This window comes from Spermophilus citellus (assembly GCF_964194105.1).
Source record: "Spermophilus citellus genome assembly, chromosome: 11".
In the NCBI taxonomy this organism is placed as follows: domain Eukaryota; kingdom Metazoa; phylum Chordata; class Mammalia; order Rodentia; family Sciuridae; genus Spermophilus; species Spermophilus citellus.
In genome coordinates, this window is record NC_138192.1 from 127,211,606 (window position 1) to 127,228,759 (window position 17,154).

At 45.7% G+C, this 17,154-nt stretch overlaps 1 protein-coding gene across 1 annotated transcript in view; it reads right to left on the minus strand.

The window, feature by feature from the left end:
• DNER (delta/notch like EGF repeat containing) overlaps positions 1-17,154 on the minus strand; it is a 298,589-nt gene that overhangs the window by 35,475 nt on the left and 245,960 nt on the right. Inside the window, exon 9 of the mRNA XM_081262396.1 lies at positions 2,880-3,002. Within this exon, the coding sequence (XP_081118522.1) occupies positions 2,880-3,002 (123 nt within the window). The remainder of the gene's footprint in view (positions 1-2,879; positions 3,003-17,154) is intronic.

Consider the following 17,154-nt stretch of genomic DNA (forward strand, 5'->3'; position numbering starts at 1 on the left):
TTGTTAGTTATCATTGCCCAACTTCTCCTTGCACTCTTTCGTTTTAGGAGTTTATATTCTCATTTGTTGAAGTTTTTTTAAGCATAAAGCAGTAAAAATCACCACTTAAAAACACACAGAAGTCAAGTAGGAAGTTAAAGCCCAACACACTACCTCTTCCCATCCAAATAAGTACTAGTTAGCAGTGGACGCTCGCCTGAGGACAGTTCCCAGACTGTCGCAGACATGCCCATGCAAATGTGTTTGGCAGAAATGCTTCCAAAGGGGAGAGAACCTCCGTCCTGAGGAGAGAGGAGCTCGGGGTCTCAGGCTTTCTCTTCCCTCGCCCTTCCTCTGGTTGGAGATGGGACCCGCTCCTGCCTCTCGTTCCTCCTGTTCCCTCCCCTGACCTGCCACTCACATGCCAAAGTTCTTGCTTCGGAAAGTGCCACCATTGACTGGGCACTGCAAGCAGCTGCTTCCCATCTTCAGCAGTTTAAACCCAAGCCTCATCAATTTAGCAAAACTCAACACTTTACCTGCCCGTTGAACACATCCATGTGCCTCCCAGGCCTTCCTATCCCACTCTGTCTGAGTCATGAGTTTGGTTAAAATAATATAAAACTTTAGTTTGCTTATTTACATCTGTCCTTAAGAGCAGGTGTGGCAGACAGACTCTGGGTGACCCTTACTCCCAGTGTAATTCCTTCCCTTTGGGTCTGAGCTTCTAATCAAAAGCATATGGCAAAGTTAAGAGATTCTGAAGACGCACTTATGGTCCTAATAGGTTGGCTCTGAGTTATCCTAAGTGGCCCTGACCTGGCCAGGGTGCACCCGTAAGAGGGTCCAGGCCACCCCTGAATCCGGGCGCTGGGAGGAAGGAGCATGGCTCTCACTGCTGTGGACCTCTAAGGAGCAGGCCATTGTCAATTCTACAGCCAAGAGGATGTGAATTTGCCCCTGAGCTTCAGGGGATCCAGCAGCTTGTCCCCAGTCAAACCTCAGAGGAGGGCTCAGCCCAGCCAGCACCTTCACTCTATCCTCTGAGATGCTGGACCTCCAAGGAACCTAGGTTATCATCTAACCCACGGAACAATTAGACAAAAAAATTTAAAAAAGGCATTTGAAGTCGCCTTAATACCAGTGTGCAGAAATTTGTTATGTAGCAATAGAAATGTGTTTTAATTAAGAGACTTTCCTTTGCCTTTCAATTACTATTCACAGTCACATCAATGTCACCTCTCTAGGTTGACCCCTGCCTTGAAGGAAGTCAGGGCCACATTCCTGGCATTCTAAGGCTTCCCCCACCTGGACGTCTCTGTGCTGACTTATTTCCCATCTGGTGAGGATACTGTTTAAAACACTATTCCTGAAGAGGGCATGGGGGTGGTGGCTTCTGTACCCTTCAATAGACAGCCGTGTCTTTCTTTCACCATCAAATACGGATGATCTTTTGATGCCCAGTCCCTTTTCCTTAAAAATATGGCTCCACTGTTGTCTACCTTCCTTAGAGAGAAGAGCAGCTCAAGCTGGTGGACTCTCTTCCCTTATATGCAACTCTACCCATGGGCAGAATCCTGTGAAAATTTCTCTTTATCCTAGGATTCTACCCAGAAATCTCAACTTGTGCGTCACCCTCATCAATCACTCCAGGCATCCACTTTATTGAAACAAGGTTTCCCTTCAGCTCGTCGCCGTCTTCCCTTTGAAGTCAGTCAATTCTGCTTTGTCTCCATGTGTCCCTTCTCCCGGAGCATCTGTCACTCAGACGGAAGCAGTTCCCTCAGATCTTTTCTCCACATTTCCTATCTTTTCACTCATGGTTTCCATTTCCTCATATTTTTACGTCTTTCATAAAGTGGTTCCTCCTTTTGCTTTTCCAGATCCAGATTCAATTTGGGGCGGTACACGTTACTTTTCTCACTTCCTCTCTAGTGGTTAGGGACTCAATTTTGTTTTCCTTTCCCTCGATTTCCTTCTCCTTTTCCCTTTCCCTTCTCCTTCTCTCTCTTGGAGTTGCTAGTACCAGCTCCCCGTCCTGGTTGGGCTGGAGGGTGACCATCAGGACACACAGGTGACACTAGAGATCCTCCCCCGGTGCTGGATGGGCCAGCCAACTGGGTCCTGTCTGCTAAGGCCTGGGGCAGAGAGAGGCCTCCAGTTTGGGGTTCCTGGGGCTCTCACCCAGTGTGAGTGAGATTATTTTCTCCTACCACACAATAAATAAAGGGCTAGCTTAGCCCTAGGGCAATTCTCTTAAAGGGCAGCCCATATACGTGAGGTCAGGGGACACCTCTGCCTCATAGAGTCCCACACAGCACATTTACAGTGCTTCCTCTCAACTAGCTGAGGGGGCCTGAAAGGCACAGATGTCCGAGTCCTTGGTGCTTCCTGCTCTTTGCTTCAAGCAAAGGCCCCCAGACCTACACCCTTTTGAAAACCCAGATCTTCAGATGCGTTGGAGACTCCTCCGCACAGTCTACCTCCTCAGGTCACCTCCAGCAGAGAGCAGGGGCATGGGAGTATTGACTGTGGACCAGACCTGCCCTCTTCCCACCAAGTGACCTGCTTCTTCTTCCACTGTCCCCTGCATGGCCTCTCACCTGCACCTCCCAGGCCACCTTAATAATGCTTTTTGTTTCCGGCTCTTTATACATTCAACAGAAGAAAGAGCTGGGATACAAGAAGAAGGAAAGGGTGAGAGTTTTTTTCAGTTTATCAGGAAGAAACTTAAGACTTGCAAATTGGTCTCCCCAGACCCCAAAACCATTCCAGCCTCAGTGTTGATTTGGATTCTAAACAGATTCATGCTCTAAGTAGAGATATATGCATTAAAGTGGAGGAAGCCAGGAGGAGGTCATCGGGAGCCAGCTGGCTCAGGAAGGCCAAGAACCGCTCACCTTTGTACTCTGCCAGGCACACACACTCGTAGCCATTAACGAGGTCCCTGCAGGTCGCGGTGTTCAGGCACGGAGCAGAGAGGCACTCGTTGTATTCCTCCTCACAGTACAGACCGTGGTATCCTGGGGACAGAGAGAAAGGCCTGCCGTCAGAGGAACCCCACTTAGAACCCGCCCTGGACCAGCCTGCTAGGAAGGCACCAGGTACACCCTGGAGAGTGCCCCAGACAGCTGGGGTTGGAGAGCTGTATCTTACAGGGTAAGACTGAACTGTGGATTTGGGGGGAGGCTATCAACAACAAAAGTATTCTTATTGCGCTTTTCTGTGATTCCCACTATGGAAGATGTGATCCCATTTAGCCACTGGAGGGTATCACAATTTTGTGTCCAGTGGTTCTGATGTGGGGACTATGGGCACCTCAGTGTGTGGACTAGAGCCTTAGGGGAATGACAAACAGGTTCTTTCAAGGACAAGAACCACACTTTCCTTCCAGATCAATTAGAAAAATGAACTTAACTAAAGAAAAAAATTTAAAAGTTGTGTACACCAATGTGTTTCCTTTGTTTCTCAGATTCACAGAGAAAATCAGCTCCGAGGGCTTAACTGAAATTCCTGATGAAAAATGGGTTTTGTTATTGTTGGTTTAAAGATATGATGATGTAAGTTGTAATATTTCAAACTATACTTAATTTTTTGAATTGTTAAAAGTGTAATAGGAATAAAGAAAAAGAAATCAGCAATTTCTTGATCAAGATGGCTTTTCCTTGCCTATGTGCAAAACAGGTGTTTATTCCAGGTGAGCAGGAGACAGGGTTCTTTGGGAGTCACTCACAAGGCCCATGTTGATTTCAACTTTCAACAACATGTGTTGTTGACAATTTGCGGGGAATCAGGCCATTTGTCTCCGGCCCTGTCCAAATAACCAGAAACATGTGTCTTCCAAAATCACAATTTAGATAAGCAGAAAAAATAACCCCTTGCACTAGTGGGAATCAGAACAACAGGTTTCCCCAGCCCCTTCAACACACCCCACAGCTGACCCCCGAACTCAGAAAGCCCCATTAGAACACGCTCGGGAGTGGAACCGGCTGCTCCTGTGCTTATCGCCAAAGTAGGTTAAGCTCATATTTGCATTATTAACGGAGCACTTTTCAAGTGTGTTGCCACTTCAGTTATTTTTGAACTGCTTTCCAAATTTAGGCAGTGATAATGGTCCCTTTGAAGAGATCTTGACCTACCTAAGACAAATATACCGTGGGTTTCAACTGTTCTATCTTACCCTACTTTTTGTAATTTTAGGGAAATATTTCCTATTACTCTTTATCAGATTATTTCAATCATCTAGGTTAAAGATTCTCAACCAGCAGAAATTCTGTCACCTAGAGGTGACATTTGAGAACCTTTGGAGAATTCTGTAGCTGGGGTGAGGGGACAGGGCATCTATCAGGTAGGAACAAGGATGCTGCTAAGCATGTGGCACTGCATAGGACCCCTCCACCCCAGACCCAGAGCAAAGACTCTGGATCAGAGGACAGCAAACTCTAGCCCACAGGCCAAATCCATCCACCCTGTCTCTGTAAATAAGATTGCACTTGAAACATGGCCACCTGCTTTTATGCTGTGTTTATGTCTCCTGTGGCTGCTTCCTCACTGCAACAGCAGGCTGGGTAGTTGCTCCAGAGACCTGTGGGCTTCAAGGCCTGAATATTTACTATCTGACCCTTATAGAACACATTTGCTGAGTCCTGATCTCAGGTCACTGGAAGATCTTTCTTCTTATAGGAGTTTTGGGTATAAAATCCTTATCAAATCATGCTTTGCAAATGCTTCCTCCCATTCCACAGGCCACCATTTCTCTCTGCCGATGGTTTCCTTTGCTACTCAGAGGGCTTTGGTTTGATGCAGTGGCTCTGGTCTATTTTTGCACCTGTGGCCTGGGATTTCATTATCCAAGAAATCACTGCCAAGACCAATGCTATGAGGCTTCTCCTCTGGGTTTTCTTCTAGGACGTCCACAGTTTCAGGTCTTGCATTAAATCTTTAATCCATTCCAAGTTTACTTGTGTGTATGGTGTAAGTAATAGCACTGGGTAAGAGGTGAAAAGATACTTGACATCACTGATCATCAGGGAAGCACAGATCAAAAGTACCATGAGATATTACATCATACCTGTTAAGATCGCCATTATAAAACAAATAAAACAAACATCGCAAGTATTAATGAGGATGCAGAGAAACTGGAACCCTTGGGCCATGTTGATGGAAATTCCAGTGGTGCAGCTGCTATGGAAAACAGTAACGAGATCCCTCCAAAAATAAAGATAAAACTACCATACGATCCAGCAATCCTGTTTCTGGGTATTTATCCCAAAGCACTGAAAACAGGGTCTCAAAGATGTATTAGTACTCCATGTTCACTGCATTGGAAACACCCAGAATGTCCATCAACAGATGAATGAATTTTAAAAAGTGACACATACATACACATACAGAGGAATATTATTCAGGCTTAAAAAAAAGAGGAAATCTTGTCATAGGCTACAACAAGGACAAACCTTCAGCCCACGATGCTAGGTGAAATAAGCTGGCCACAGAAGGACAGGTATTGCTGATTCTACTTACAGGAGGTCAAATTCACAGAAATAAACAGTAGGATGTTGGCTGACAGGGGGCTGGAAGAGGAGGAGACAGGGAGTGGCTGTTGTGTTGCCCGAGGGCACACACTATAAACAGCTCTTCACTGTACATTGGAAAATTCATTAAGGGGGTAGACTTCTTGTTGTTTCTGATAATAATTGATGTATGTACGGATAAAGAGTTAAATGTCCTTCATCTCCTTTTCCTGATTACAAAAACTTTTTTAGGGTCAGGACAAACAGCATCATTTTGATAGTGTTTGGTCTCCCCTCCCCACAGGTTTTTATCAACCAGGAAGGCATGACGACACAATCTTTACCCTCTGGATTGAGGTGTTATATACACAGACAGAAATCAAAAATCACGAAGTCACCCCTAGTTGTTTCATATTTTGAAAAGAGTATCATCATCTTTTTCTACTAGCAACCTGAAAAGCAAATGAGGAAGTTATTTTACAGAGATAATTGAGCTGACTCTGTTTTTCTTCCTTGGGGGAAACACAGATAAAGGTTTCATATTCTAAAACTGTTTCTTCAGAGATGGTAACATTTAAATGTCTTTATGGAAATGTCAAGACACCCTTTACACTCGATGCCAAAGAGCCTGAATCAGACTGAATAAAAAGGCATTCCTTCCAAAAGAGAAGGGTTCTGGGAAAATGAGGCAGCCTCCTCCTGCTGATAATCAATTCAGGCAAACAAAGTAGCTCAGGGCGGTATGCCCGGGACATGAAAAATAAGCTGGCCCAAGGCATTTCTTAAAAATCAAATGAGAGACCAGAAGGGCGGGATCCGAGTGGCTCTCCAGGGTGCTGCTCTTCAGCACCAACACCCCGTCTCCATATGATGTGCTCCTGTGCTAATATTCAGCTCCAACAACTGCTTTTGACTTGAGAGAACACAGCACCTGGGCGAGGGAGTGAGAGCGGCCATGTTCACACTAAGTGGATGGCTTCATCGACACAGAGAAGCAGAACCAGGGCAACACAGGATCAGACGAGGACCAGCTGAACTTTGGCCATGTCCACCAGGGGCCTTGCTGGGACACCAGGTAGCACAGGCAGCTTTTGGAAATATGGGTGTGAGTGGCGTAGAAAGAGCACTCTGGGACTAGCTGACTGGAAGGTGCGTTGAAGTTTTCCCCGAGAATGGAGAGGGAAGAAAGAAGGCACCCAGGTCAGATCTCAGAGATGTCGGGTGGACAATAAAAACCCAGATCAGCACGCTGGGCAAGGACCAGGTGGAGGAGAAAAGAGCCCAAGGCACACAGTGTGGAGGGCAGGGAGGGGAGAAAGTCAGGGGGACTGGATAGGAGGTCACTGGAGCCCCTCAAAACCACAGATCTTAACAGGGTTAAGAGGATGTTTTGGAGGCTAGAGGTGTGAAGAGTTCTTATCACAAGGGTTGGAACTTTCTACTAGAATTCAGTGGGTGGAGACCAGAGATACTTAACACCTTGCAATGTCAAGGATTCTTCTGCACAACAAAGAAAGGTCTGGCATCCTTCAAACTTTGTACTCTCCCTATTCGAGATTCATGTAATTGAAAACTCTGTTGATACTGTCCTGGACTAGAAGTCACTGCTGGTCCCAGGTTAGAGTTAGACTGGGTTCTCCTTCAAAGTCTCCTGGATGACCAACAGCTATACCAACAGTTGCTCACCATTTTGGAAAATGACCTACCTCGCTGGCAGAATTTAAGTCACCAAGAAAGAATAGACACCTATAACAGTATAAGATGAAAACAAAAATATTGCATTCTCAGAGAGTTTTCTGACAAATCTATGCAAAAACACTCCCACCCCAGTTACTCATCACAGTGAGTAATCTCCATCTTTATCTCCATCACAGCACTTGGAACTGGATGAAATCCTGTTTCTTTACTTGGTTACCGTTTTCTCTTCCCCACTATGATATAAATTTGAAGGTCAAGGCCACAGCTGCAGTGTTCACAGCTGTACCACAGTTATCTGGAACAGAAAAACTATACACATCATAGTTCAATCAGTACCCAAAACGCTACCAGCAGCACCCACTTAAGATGTGCCTGTGATGCCTGGAGCTTCCAAGTGCCCCAGGCACAGAGCTAAATGGCAGGGCCTCCCACCTTCAAGGAGCAGCAACATTAGTGCCACCTGCTGGGGGTCAGGCCCTTTATGTGTGTTGACTTGTTTAATTGTTAATCCTTATACAAATCCAAAGGTGTGGGCAGGACTGGCCCCAGTTCCAGGGGGAATTAAATAAGAATGGCAGAGTAAAGAAATGGGCCAAGGCCACCCAGTCAAACCTCCTCCGTACTCCTCCTGCTTCCCCATGTTGTCCCCAGGATGCATGCTAGTGTTAGTTTGCTGGGGGAACGTGGTAGGAAGGGGGGGGGGGTGACATAACAAGGTACCACAGACCTGTTCTATTAAACAACAGAAAGCTCTTTTCTCTCCGTTCTGGGGGCTGGAAGTCCAATGCCAAGCTGTGAGCAGGTTCCATTTGCCCTCTGACCTCTCTCCTTGTCTTAGATGGCCACCTTCTCACTGAGTCTCACGTGGCTTCTTTGTATGTGAACACCCCTGGAACACTTCTTCTAAGGCCCCCAGTGCTGTTGGGTCAGAGACCCACCCACTTGGTCTCGCTGAATGCTCATCACCTTTTTAAAAATTCTATCTCCAAAGGCACATTGGGGGTTAAGACTTCAGGGCACAGATTTTGGAAGGACATGATTCAGTCTGTAACATTTCGGATCAGGTTTTTTTCAACCCCAGGACTACAGAAGTTTCCTCTTATCTGGAGTTTCACTTTCTGCAGTTTCAGTTATCTGCACCAAATGGTGGCCTGGAAATATTAAATGGAAAATTCCAGAAATAAACAATTCAGAAGTTATAAAATGCATGCTCCTCTGAGTAGCATGATAAAATCTCACACCATCTCTCTCTGTCCTGCCTGGGACATGAATCATCCCCTTTTCCGGGCATCCATGGTGTATTCTAGGTGTGCTCAGGGGGAACCAGCCCTCACTACCTGCAGGCTGTGCACCGTGGATTTAACCCACCAAGGTTCAAAAATATTGGGAAAAAGGCTGCCTTTGACTGAAAAGGTACAGTGTTTTTCTTGCCACTATTCCCTAAACAGTACAGTAAAGCACTATTTGCATAGCATTTACATTCTGTTAGTTACTATAAATAATCTAGAGACATTTAAAGCATACAAGAGGATGTGGGTAGGCCATATGCAAATACTACACCATTTTACACAGAGAACCTGAGCATGGCAGGTTAGGGTATCCATGGGGGAGGGGCACTGGAAGAACCAGCACCACCCAAATGCCAATGGATGACCATACAGAGTTTGGCACTTCACCTGGTGTCAGGTATCCACTGGGGGTCTTGGAATGGATCCCATGGATAAGGGGACGCTGCATTGACATGCTTGACCAGGTCAGAGCTGTCCCGCACATTGCAGGGTGCCCAGCAGCAGCAGCCCTGCACTCTACGTGCTGGATCATCACCCTGGTTGTGATGATTTAAACGGTCTCCAGATGTGGTCACATATCTGTTGGAGCACAAAATTTTCTTTTGAGACCCACTGTCCTAGATCCTCTTTATGAGAGCAACTTGGGATGATTTGAGGACACACAGTTTTCAAATGGCTGCAAAGAGTGAGAGCAAACCCCGCCAAGGCATGAGTGTTCGGGAAGTGCTGCAGGACATCTGCCCTGTGGTCTGCGGTAACACCAACCCCTGGGGTGACTCCAGCAGTGCTATCCCATGGATACCCGAGGCTGGGTCACACCCAAGAAATGGGAGGGAGGGAGGAATGACGGGGACAGCCCACCTGGGGGTATGTGAGGAGCCCCCTGGCATGTCCGTCACCAGGCTGAGGATCATCCAGGCTCCCACCAATCTGGCTGATGGAGCTGCCGTCTAGGAAGAGCTATTCCTGCTCTTTGGTGAGATGGTGACAGTCCATCATGATGGGTGGCAGGTGAAGGTCCTGTCTGAAGCCATGCTGGTTCCTAGTCTCCCCACAGACAGGAGAGTTCTTCTCCACCAGATCCTCGTTCCCTCTCATAGGATCCCCAGACAACGCCAGCTAATCTTTCGAGCAAGACGGCTCGGGCCCACACCAGCTACCCCTCGCCTGGCCTGTCACATCGTCACACTGAGAAATCCAGAACCGTAAGACTCTGGCTGTAGCCCGATGGCTTTCAACCTGGGGTGACAAATTCTGGCAACTCATTATTTTGTGTCACCTCTGGAGGGTGATGTGTGTTTCCTGCCACCTCAGAAAAAGAAGCGAAGCAGGACCTTCAAGGAACCGTGACAACATGTCCAGGATGAGCAGGTCAGACCCCAGGCTCCCTCCCCAGCGCAGACTGGTTCGAGGGAGGTGAGGGAGGATTTAGAGTGCTCTGGGGGTTGGGGGTGTGTTTTTGCTTGGCAGTTGAGCTGAGGTAAGTGGGAGTGTGGGGACAGTCCTGGTGAGGATGCTCGCCTCTTTCCATGTGAGTGGATAAAAGTGAAAGCCTATGACTCCCTGATTCAAGTCTAGGCAGCTCCCAAGAGATCAAACTCTCTCCCTCGACCCTAGAGGTTAAAGATATGGGCACAGAGAGTGTCATCCTACTCTATCAGTAGGACTGTGAGCTTCCAAATTCTGGTGAAACTCACGAGGGACACAGTCCTGCGACATTGTGGGGTATCAGGTGATGCTTTCATTTCACTATGGCAAAGCTGTATGGCAAGGGAAACTATGTGTCTGTCTCCCTCGTGTCTCTTCGCTGCTAGGTTCATACTAGGAATCTATTTAGAACAGAAAAAATAATCCCAGGGTGTCTCCCCTGCCTGCATTAATCCTCTCAAGCACCCAGATGCTCTCTCTAAACAGACCTGCTGATGTTGAATATGCATACCTTTCACTGAGCAGCCACACCCACTATACACACAATAAAGCATGAAAACTTGTGTGAATAGGAAGTGTTCTAAGTAACCCAGGACGTTATTGGTACATGAGGACCGGCTGCGGAGATCGCTTCTTTCTATTACTCCCTAATTTCTTATCCTATTATTGCTCATGGCACCTGGACCAAAAAAGAAAACATATTTCAAAAGACCCAACCCAGTCGATATTTCCACTATTGCAGTTCTTATAAACATTGAACTGGAAGGGCTGAAGACACAGACCGTGTTCAAGTGTTAGATTGTGAAACCTCCCTGTTATTTGTAATACTGAGCCATCTACAAATTCCCACTTCTCTCCCTGGGCTTCCAAAAGTCTGGATGGTGACGAGTCGGCTCTAAACACATCCTAACTGCACAAACCAGGTGTTTTCATTCTCTTCACTGCAAAGACCTGCTGCCTTTCACAGCCAATTGGCAACAGGTGGTGACCCTCTGGGTCTCCTGCTTTGCCTCCTCAATCAATTATCCTTTGGTTCAACAAAGACCTATCAAATGCCGACTCCGTACCAGGAGGTGTGCCAGTCACTGAGGCCAGACAGGTGCAGCGCCTCCACTGGGGCACCAAGACAAAGCCATCAGTCAGCCAGCCCCCCCCCCCCAGGCCCACAACTGTAATCCCAGCAAGTTGGCAGGCTGAGGCAGGAGGATCACAGGTTCAAGGCCAGCCTCCGCAACTTGAAAAATAAAAAGGGCTGAGGGTGTGGTCTGGGTTCAATCAAAAGAAAGAAAGATTGATTGGGTGAGTGGAAGTTGTACATGGCTGGGAGCAGGGACAGGGACAGTGGGCTGTGCCCCCGCGAGGCAGCCCTGAGGAAGGGGAGTGAGAAGAGAGCAGGGGTGCACACAGCAGGGATGAGAGAACTCGGGGCAGGAGAAGCAGCCTGTGTGCAGGATCCCCCAGGGAGGGAAACTAGGCTCCTGGCTCCTCTGGAGATGGGCAGAGGCCTCCCAGGGAGCAGAGGGCGGAGTGACAGAAGGCGGGAGGCAGGCAGGGGCTGGGCCTGTGATACGTGTCCTCAGAAAGAGGACTCCAGTGACCTGCTGGAGAATGAGGGGGACCAGGAGAACCCGGGTGGAGAAACACAGTGGTCCTGCCTGGGATGAGGGGGTGGCAGTCAGGGCCATCTAAAAGGTCAAGCAGAGACACCTGGTAACAAACAGGATGTGAGAGTGAGAAAGAGGAGAGGCCGAGGGCCAGGCCGAGGCGCAGACGCTGAGACCTCTTCACAAGGGGTGGAGGAACTAGCCCTCGCTGGGCCCCTCCAAGGGCCCATTTGGTTCTAAGCACATTCAAATGCAGCAGAATTTCATGAGGAGGAGGCAGCTGGGGAGGGGGCTAGAGCGGAAAGGGGTGTGTCTAGGAGAACTGGACCTTAGGTGAACAAAAGGGAGCATGTTTCTCCAGGAAAACAGCAGCAAGCAGCAGAGTCCCTTGATTCACTTAATGGAACCCAGTGCTGAGGAAGTTGAGTGGCTGTGGCTGAAAAAAGAGAGGTGATGTGTGAGAAGACGGAGGATGCCAGGGTGGGAGGGAGGCAGACAGAAGGAAGAGCAGGAAGAGAAAGGAACCTGGGAAGAGAGGAGGAGGGAGAAGGAGGGAGGCAGAGACCCGGAGAAGAAGTCAGAAAGAAAGGAAAAAAAAAAAAAAGGACAGAACCCCCATCCCCCACCCACCCCACAAAAAAGAAGAGAAACTGGTCCAGAACATGGTGGGATGACATCAGGCAGGGAGCAGAGTCCCTCCAGAAGTGTCCAGATCCCCTAAGAAGCCATATCACCTCCTGGCACAATGACCTTGAGACTGCCCTGGGAGGACATGGAAATGGCGGCTTGTCTGGAGTTCTGGAGTTTGAGAGATGATGGAGCACTGTAGAATTTTGCTTTCCAATTCAGTTTGTATTAAAAGAAAGTAGCTTGACACCATTTTCCCTTCTTTAGCACTTTTTGTGACTCAGAATTGAGGGCGTTTATGGGTGGGAGCTCTGGGCCACCCAGATATCGAGCTGTGGCTCAGTACCCGCGAGTGACATCTTCCATCAAGGTTACTCAGGGGCCCCTGAGGGAACAAAGTGCTGTTACAAAAGGAGGAGAGGAGGCTCCTGTCCTGCCCTCAGGAGAACATGTGTATAGCACTGTCACGGGAAGGTGACAACAGGAAAGCACCCAGCAGGATGTCTAGCAGTAATAAGCATGTGATAAGCACACTGCATGGTCTCATGGCCTGCGGTTCCAACCTGACCTGAACAGGCAATCTGGGTGCCATCCCCTGAAGTAAGTGCCCATCACATACAACTAAGGTATTGAGCCTGATGCTGGGACGCCATCCCCCAAGCCACTGCGTCTTCTGGGCAGCAGAGACCACTCGGAGGGCGACACAAAGGGCTCTGGCTCTGGCCAACTAGCCCAGATTTCACTGGCCCATAGCTGAAAAACCTGGATTTTTCTAATACAAAGCCTTCTAGTTGTCTTTGGCTTTTAAAAACCTCCTCTTTTCCCTTCCCATAGCCTCTTCCCCTGAGACTAACCTCTCAGGGCTGGATGCAGGTTCCTGCTTAACAGTAAAAATTTGACTCACTGCGCAATTTTGGATTCCAAACTCTATATTTTCTCCTCAACAACAGTTTATCCTCTTCTCATTTTCTGAGAACACAGATTGGTGAATATAGAAGATATTTGATCAAATTGAGTTCATTTGCAAAGAAAATCAAACCATAGGGTGGAATAGCCTTTGAATTCATAAATGCAAAAGATTTCTTTTCTGCTAAGTACAAATATACATAAAAAGGCCTGGGAAAATATTTTCCAAAATTGACAGTGGTTTGATTAAGGGATTATTTTATAGATTTAAATAGGCACATTCATATTTTATGATTTCTACAATGGAAATACATCATTTGTATAATACAAAGGGATAACATCATCTGTGCTTTATGGATATTTTCATTGTAGTATTGCAACTCCAAATCATGTCATCCATAATGAGGAAAATGATAACCATGTTCTATGTCTAACACCTGACTGGACAGTAAAAGAACAGGTAACATCAGAAAAAGCTTGACTTTATTATGGAATTTCTTTAGGGAATAAGGAAAAAGGCAATTCTTATCGTCTCTAAAGGGAAAAGATCAATCTTATTAAGGAAGACGTTTTAAGCCACAAGGAACAATAAAGAAAACAATAAACAATAAAGAAAGTGCATTTTAAAAGAAGAGTGACACCTTTTAATACAGAAAAATCATTGGAGATGTTAAAAATCCAGAAACTTCTCAAAATTTATCAAAAGTATAAATCATAACTAATTCATTTGAAAAAAAAATTATTAAAGATATGGTAGAAAAGCAAACCCTGACTATTCTGCTCTCCACACTTCAAATAGCATCCTCCTCCAAAAATAATTAAAACCTAACAAAAGAGTGTATCGTAGATGATGCAGGTGAAGCAAACGCCACAGCAGACCTGCATTAACAGAAGCACCTGTGTGCCTCCATCAGGCTCTTGAAAACCTAAACTTGATCATCAGCTTGGGAATTTTCTGACCATCTTGATCTCATCATTTTAATTGTAGTATTGCGACTGATGGTTTTCTAAGTGCCTTCAGAACTAGGTTAAAAACACATCATGTGAGGAAAAACACCCATCTCCTCCTCATACTTTAGCCTTTTTAAGTCGTTTTTTTTCCATGTTGCTTTTGGCCACTAGAGGGTAGATTCTACCTATGATCTGCGCCAGCTAAAAGGAAGGGGAAAATGTCTCTCAAGAATTTAGGAACGGAATACTATATAAAAATGTCTTCTATAAAATGGGACACATGGCATGAGGAGATGCAAGTCAATCCACCAAGTTTTATCTAAAGAAGAAACACTATTGCCTTTAAGAACAAAACTCAACAAACATTCCTTTGCAGTCACAAACAAATTTACTAACATGTCCTCTACATCTGAGGTATTGACAGTCGAAGTGATTCATTATAAAGTGGTCTATTTCTCTTGTGGGCTCTATAAAATTATTTTTAAATGCAAATGCTCATAACACCATGATTAAAGCACCCGGATTGAAGCAAAGCATGATTGATGACAGGTGCTTGATTTGAAACATCACTGTGCTGCGGTAGTTTACAGTTGAGGTTAAGCAGGATGAACAAGAGACTTAGAAAAGGCAGCCCTGAACCCTCACATTCCAGAGGTTTCTCACTGTGGCTGTAGCTGAGGGCCTGCTGGACCCAGCGTGGCATCGCAATGTTGGGGCAGGGGCTCAAAATCAAAGACTAAGGTTCTAGTGCAGTGCCTTGGAGAGAAATGAAACCTAGATGACCCTTTTCATGCAAATATGCACATTAGCAAACAGAAATTTTAAGGGTTAAAATACAAGAACGTTTTTGCAATGTTTAATTCCTTTTAATGTGTCTCACAATGGGTTAAATTTTATTTTCATTTGCCATTTATTCGGTTATTAATAGACAGGTTGAATAGTCCTATTCCTAAGATATAAAACCTGAAACGATCTAATATCTGAAACATTTTGAGAACCAACATGGAAACCACATACAAATGTCCACATGTGACCTTATGTGAAGGGCTGCAGAGGAGGCACATTAAATTATCAAAAATGCTATATAAAATTACCTTCAGTCTGTGTGTATATGAAACATAAGTGAATTCGTGTTTAGACTCGGGTCTCAATCCTAAGATATCTCATTATGATTCTGCAAATATTCCCCAAATCTCAGAAACCCAAAATGTTTTGTCCCAGGTATTTAGGATAAGGGACACTCAACCTGTCCACTCCCTTGGGATGTCTGCATTCACTGAACTGTGTCACTGGTTCTCCCAGAGTGGTCCTCAAACCAGCCTGCATCCACTTCACCTGGGAACTTTAGGACGTACCTTCTCAGGCCCCGCTCAAGACCTACTGAATCAGGAACTCTGCAAGTGTAGCCCAGAACTGCAGGAATCATACACACCTGAGAGGATGCGGAGGAACGAGTCCTGATTCAGATTAGTGAGCACGATTCTTTTTTCCCATCCAGCTTCCTTCACCAATAGTAATATGGTTCCGCCAAAAGGAATCTTTATCAGAAAGTGACAATCAGAGGTGGTCATGTTCACAAACTAGAAAGGGAAACATGATCTGTCAAAGCTGTGCTGTGAGACCTCATAAATGCATAGTTTTTATGGGAGAGAAAAGTTTGTGTGATAGAAAGTTTTTGTGTGACCGAGAGCAAAACATTGTGACTGTGAAAATCTCAAAATGTAAATAAACTGGAGCCGCAATTGAATGATCTGATCAATCCTGAATCCATTCTAAATGACTATCTTCAATTAAAGATGAAAAGGAAAGCATCCTTTCACTTAAGAAGTTATACAACAGAGGAAAATCAAAACTATGTCTTTACTTGGTAACTTACAATATTAAGAGAATATGAGCATTGATAATCTAAAGTGGGAAGTGAGACTTCTTTGAAATACAGCCAAGGACCAAGTACAATCTATGCAGAACAAGGAACTAAGAAAAAGAAGTTGTCCCTGGGAATCCCTTCTCCTTCCCTTATGAGTAGACAAGCTCAGCGGAACCTCTTCTTTTCAAGAAAGCTGATTATGTAATGGTCTTGTTTTCAATTCCCTTTCTTTCATCTTTTTTCTTACATAGAGAATATATAATCATTCACACACACATACACACACAAAGTATATATGTCACACAGAAGTACGTATGTATTTCACACAGACACAAAACATTTATATATATCACACACAAAGTGTTCTCTATGTAAGAGAAACATATATGTGACACACACATACATATTCCACATTGTTTATATTATGACGTTTAAGGTTGTAGTAGGTTGTAAAAGAAAAAAAAAAGCCAGAAATTCTTTGCAACTTCTGCCATCAGGAAATAGAGTCCTGTTGTGAGGTACAGTGGTGCACACCTGTCGTCCCAACTACCTTGAATCAAAAATTCAAGGCCAGGCTGGACAACCTAGTGAGACCCTCTCTCAAAATATAATTTTAAAAGGGCTGGGGTGTGGATTAATGGGAGAGTGCTCCTGGGTTCAATCCCCCGTGCCAAAGGGAGGGAGGGAGGGGGAAAGAAGGGGAGAGAGACATAGAATCTATGTGACTTAGGTCAATGGAACATTAGCTACAACAGAAGACCAAGCTTTGAAGAGCGGGCTGCTGGTCCTCTGCTGCTGCGGTGGGAACCAGCTGTGAGTGAAGAAGCTGAGCCTTGTCTGCTGGAAGGCGAGAGACATGTGGCCTCCTGTCCCATCACTCCAGCTAACTGCCAGCACCACGACGAGGAGACCTGACACCAGACGGAGCGGAGACGAGACATCCTGGCCAAGCCCTGCACAAACTATCAGCCAACAGAACTGTAAACAATAAACGGTTGTTTTAAGCCACCAAGTTTTGCAGCGGCTTGTTATGCAGCATTAACTAACTGATACAAAGGTTTAATTGCTACGGATAATGCCTAGCTTAAAAGAATAAAACCATATAAATCAACTTTCAGGTATCAGAGAACTGGAAGGAAAGGTATTTTAGGGAGTATTTGATAGAGGAGAGTTTCTCAAAATCATGGCACCAGGCAATACAGATCTTCTTTCAGGTGGACTTATCCAACCTTAAAGTAAGAGCTGAGTAATCAGTGAGACCTGGGACCTTCACTCCGTGATAGTTTTTGCCA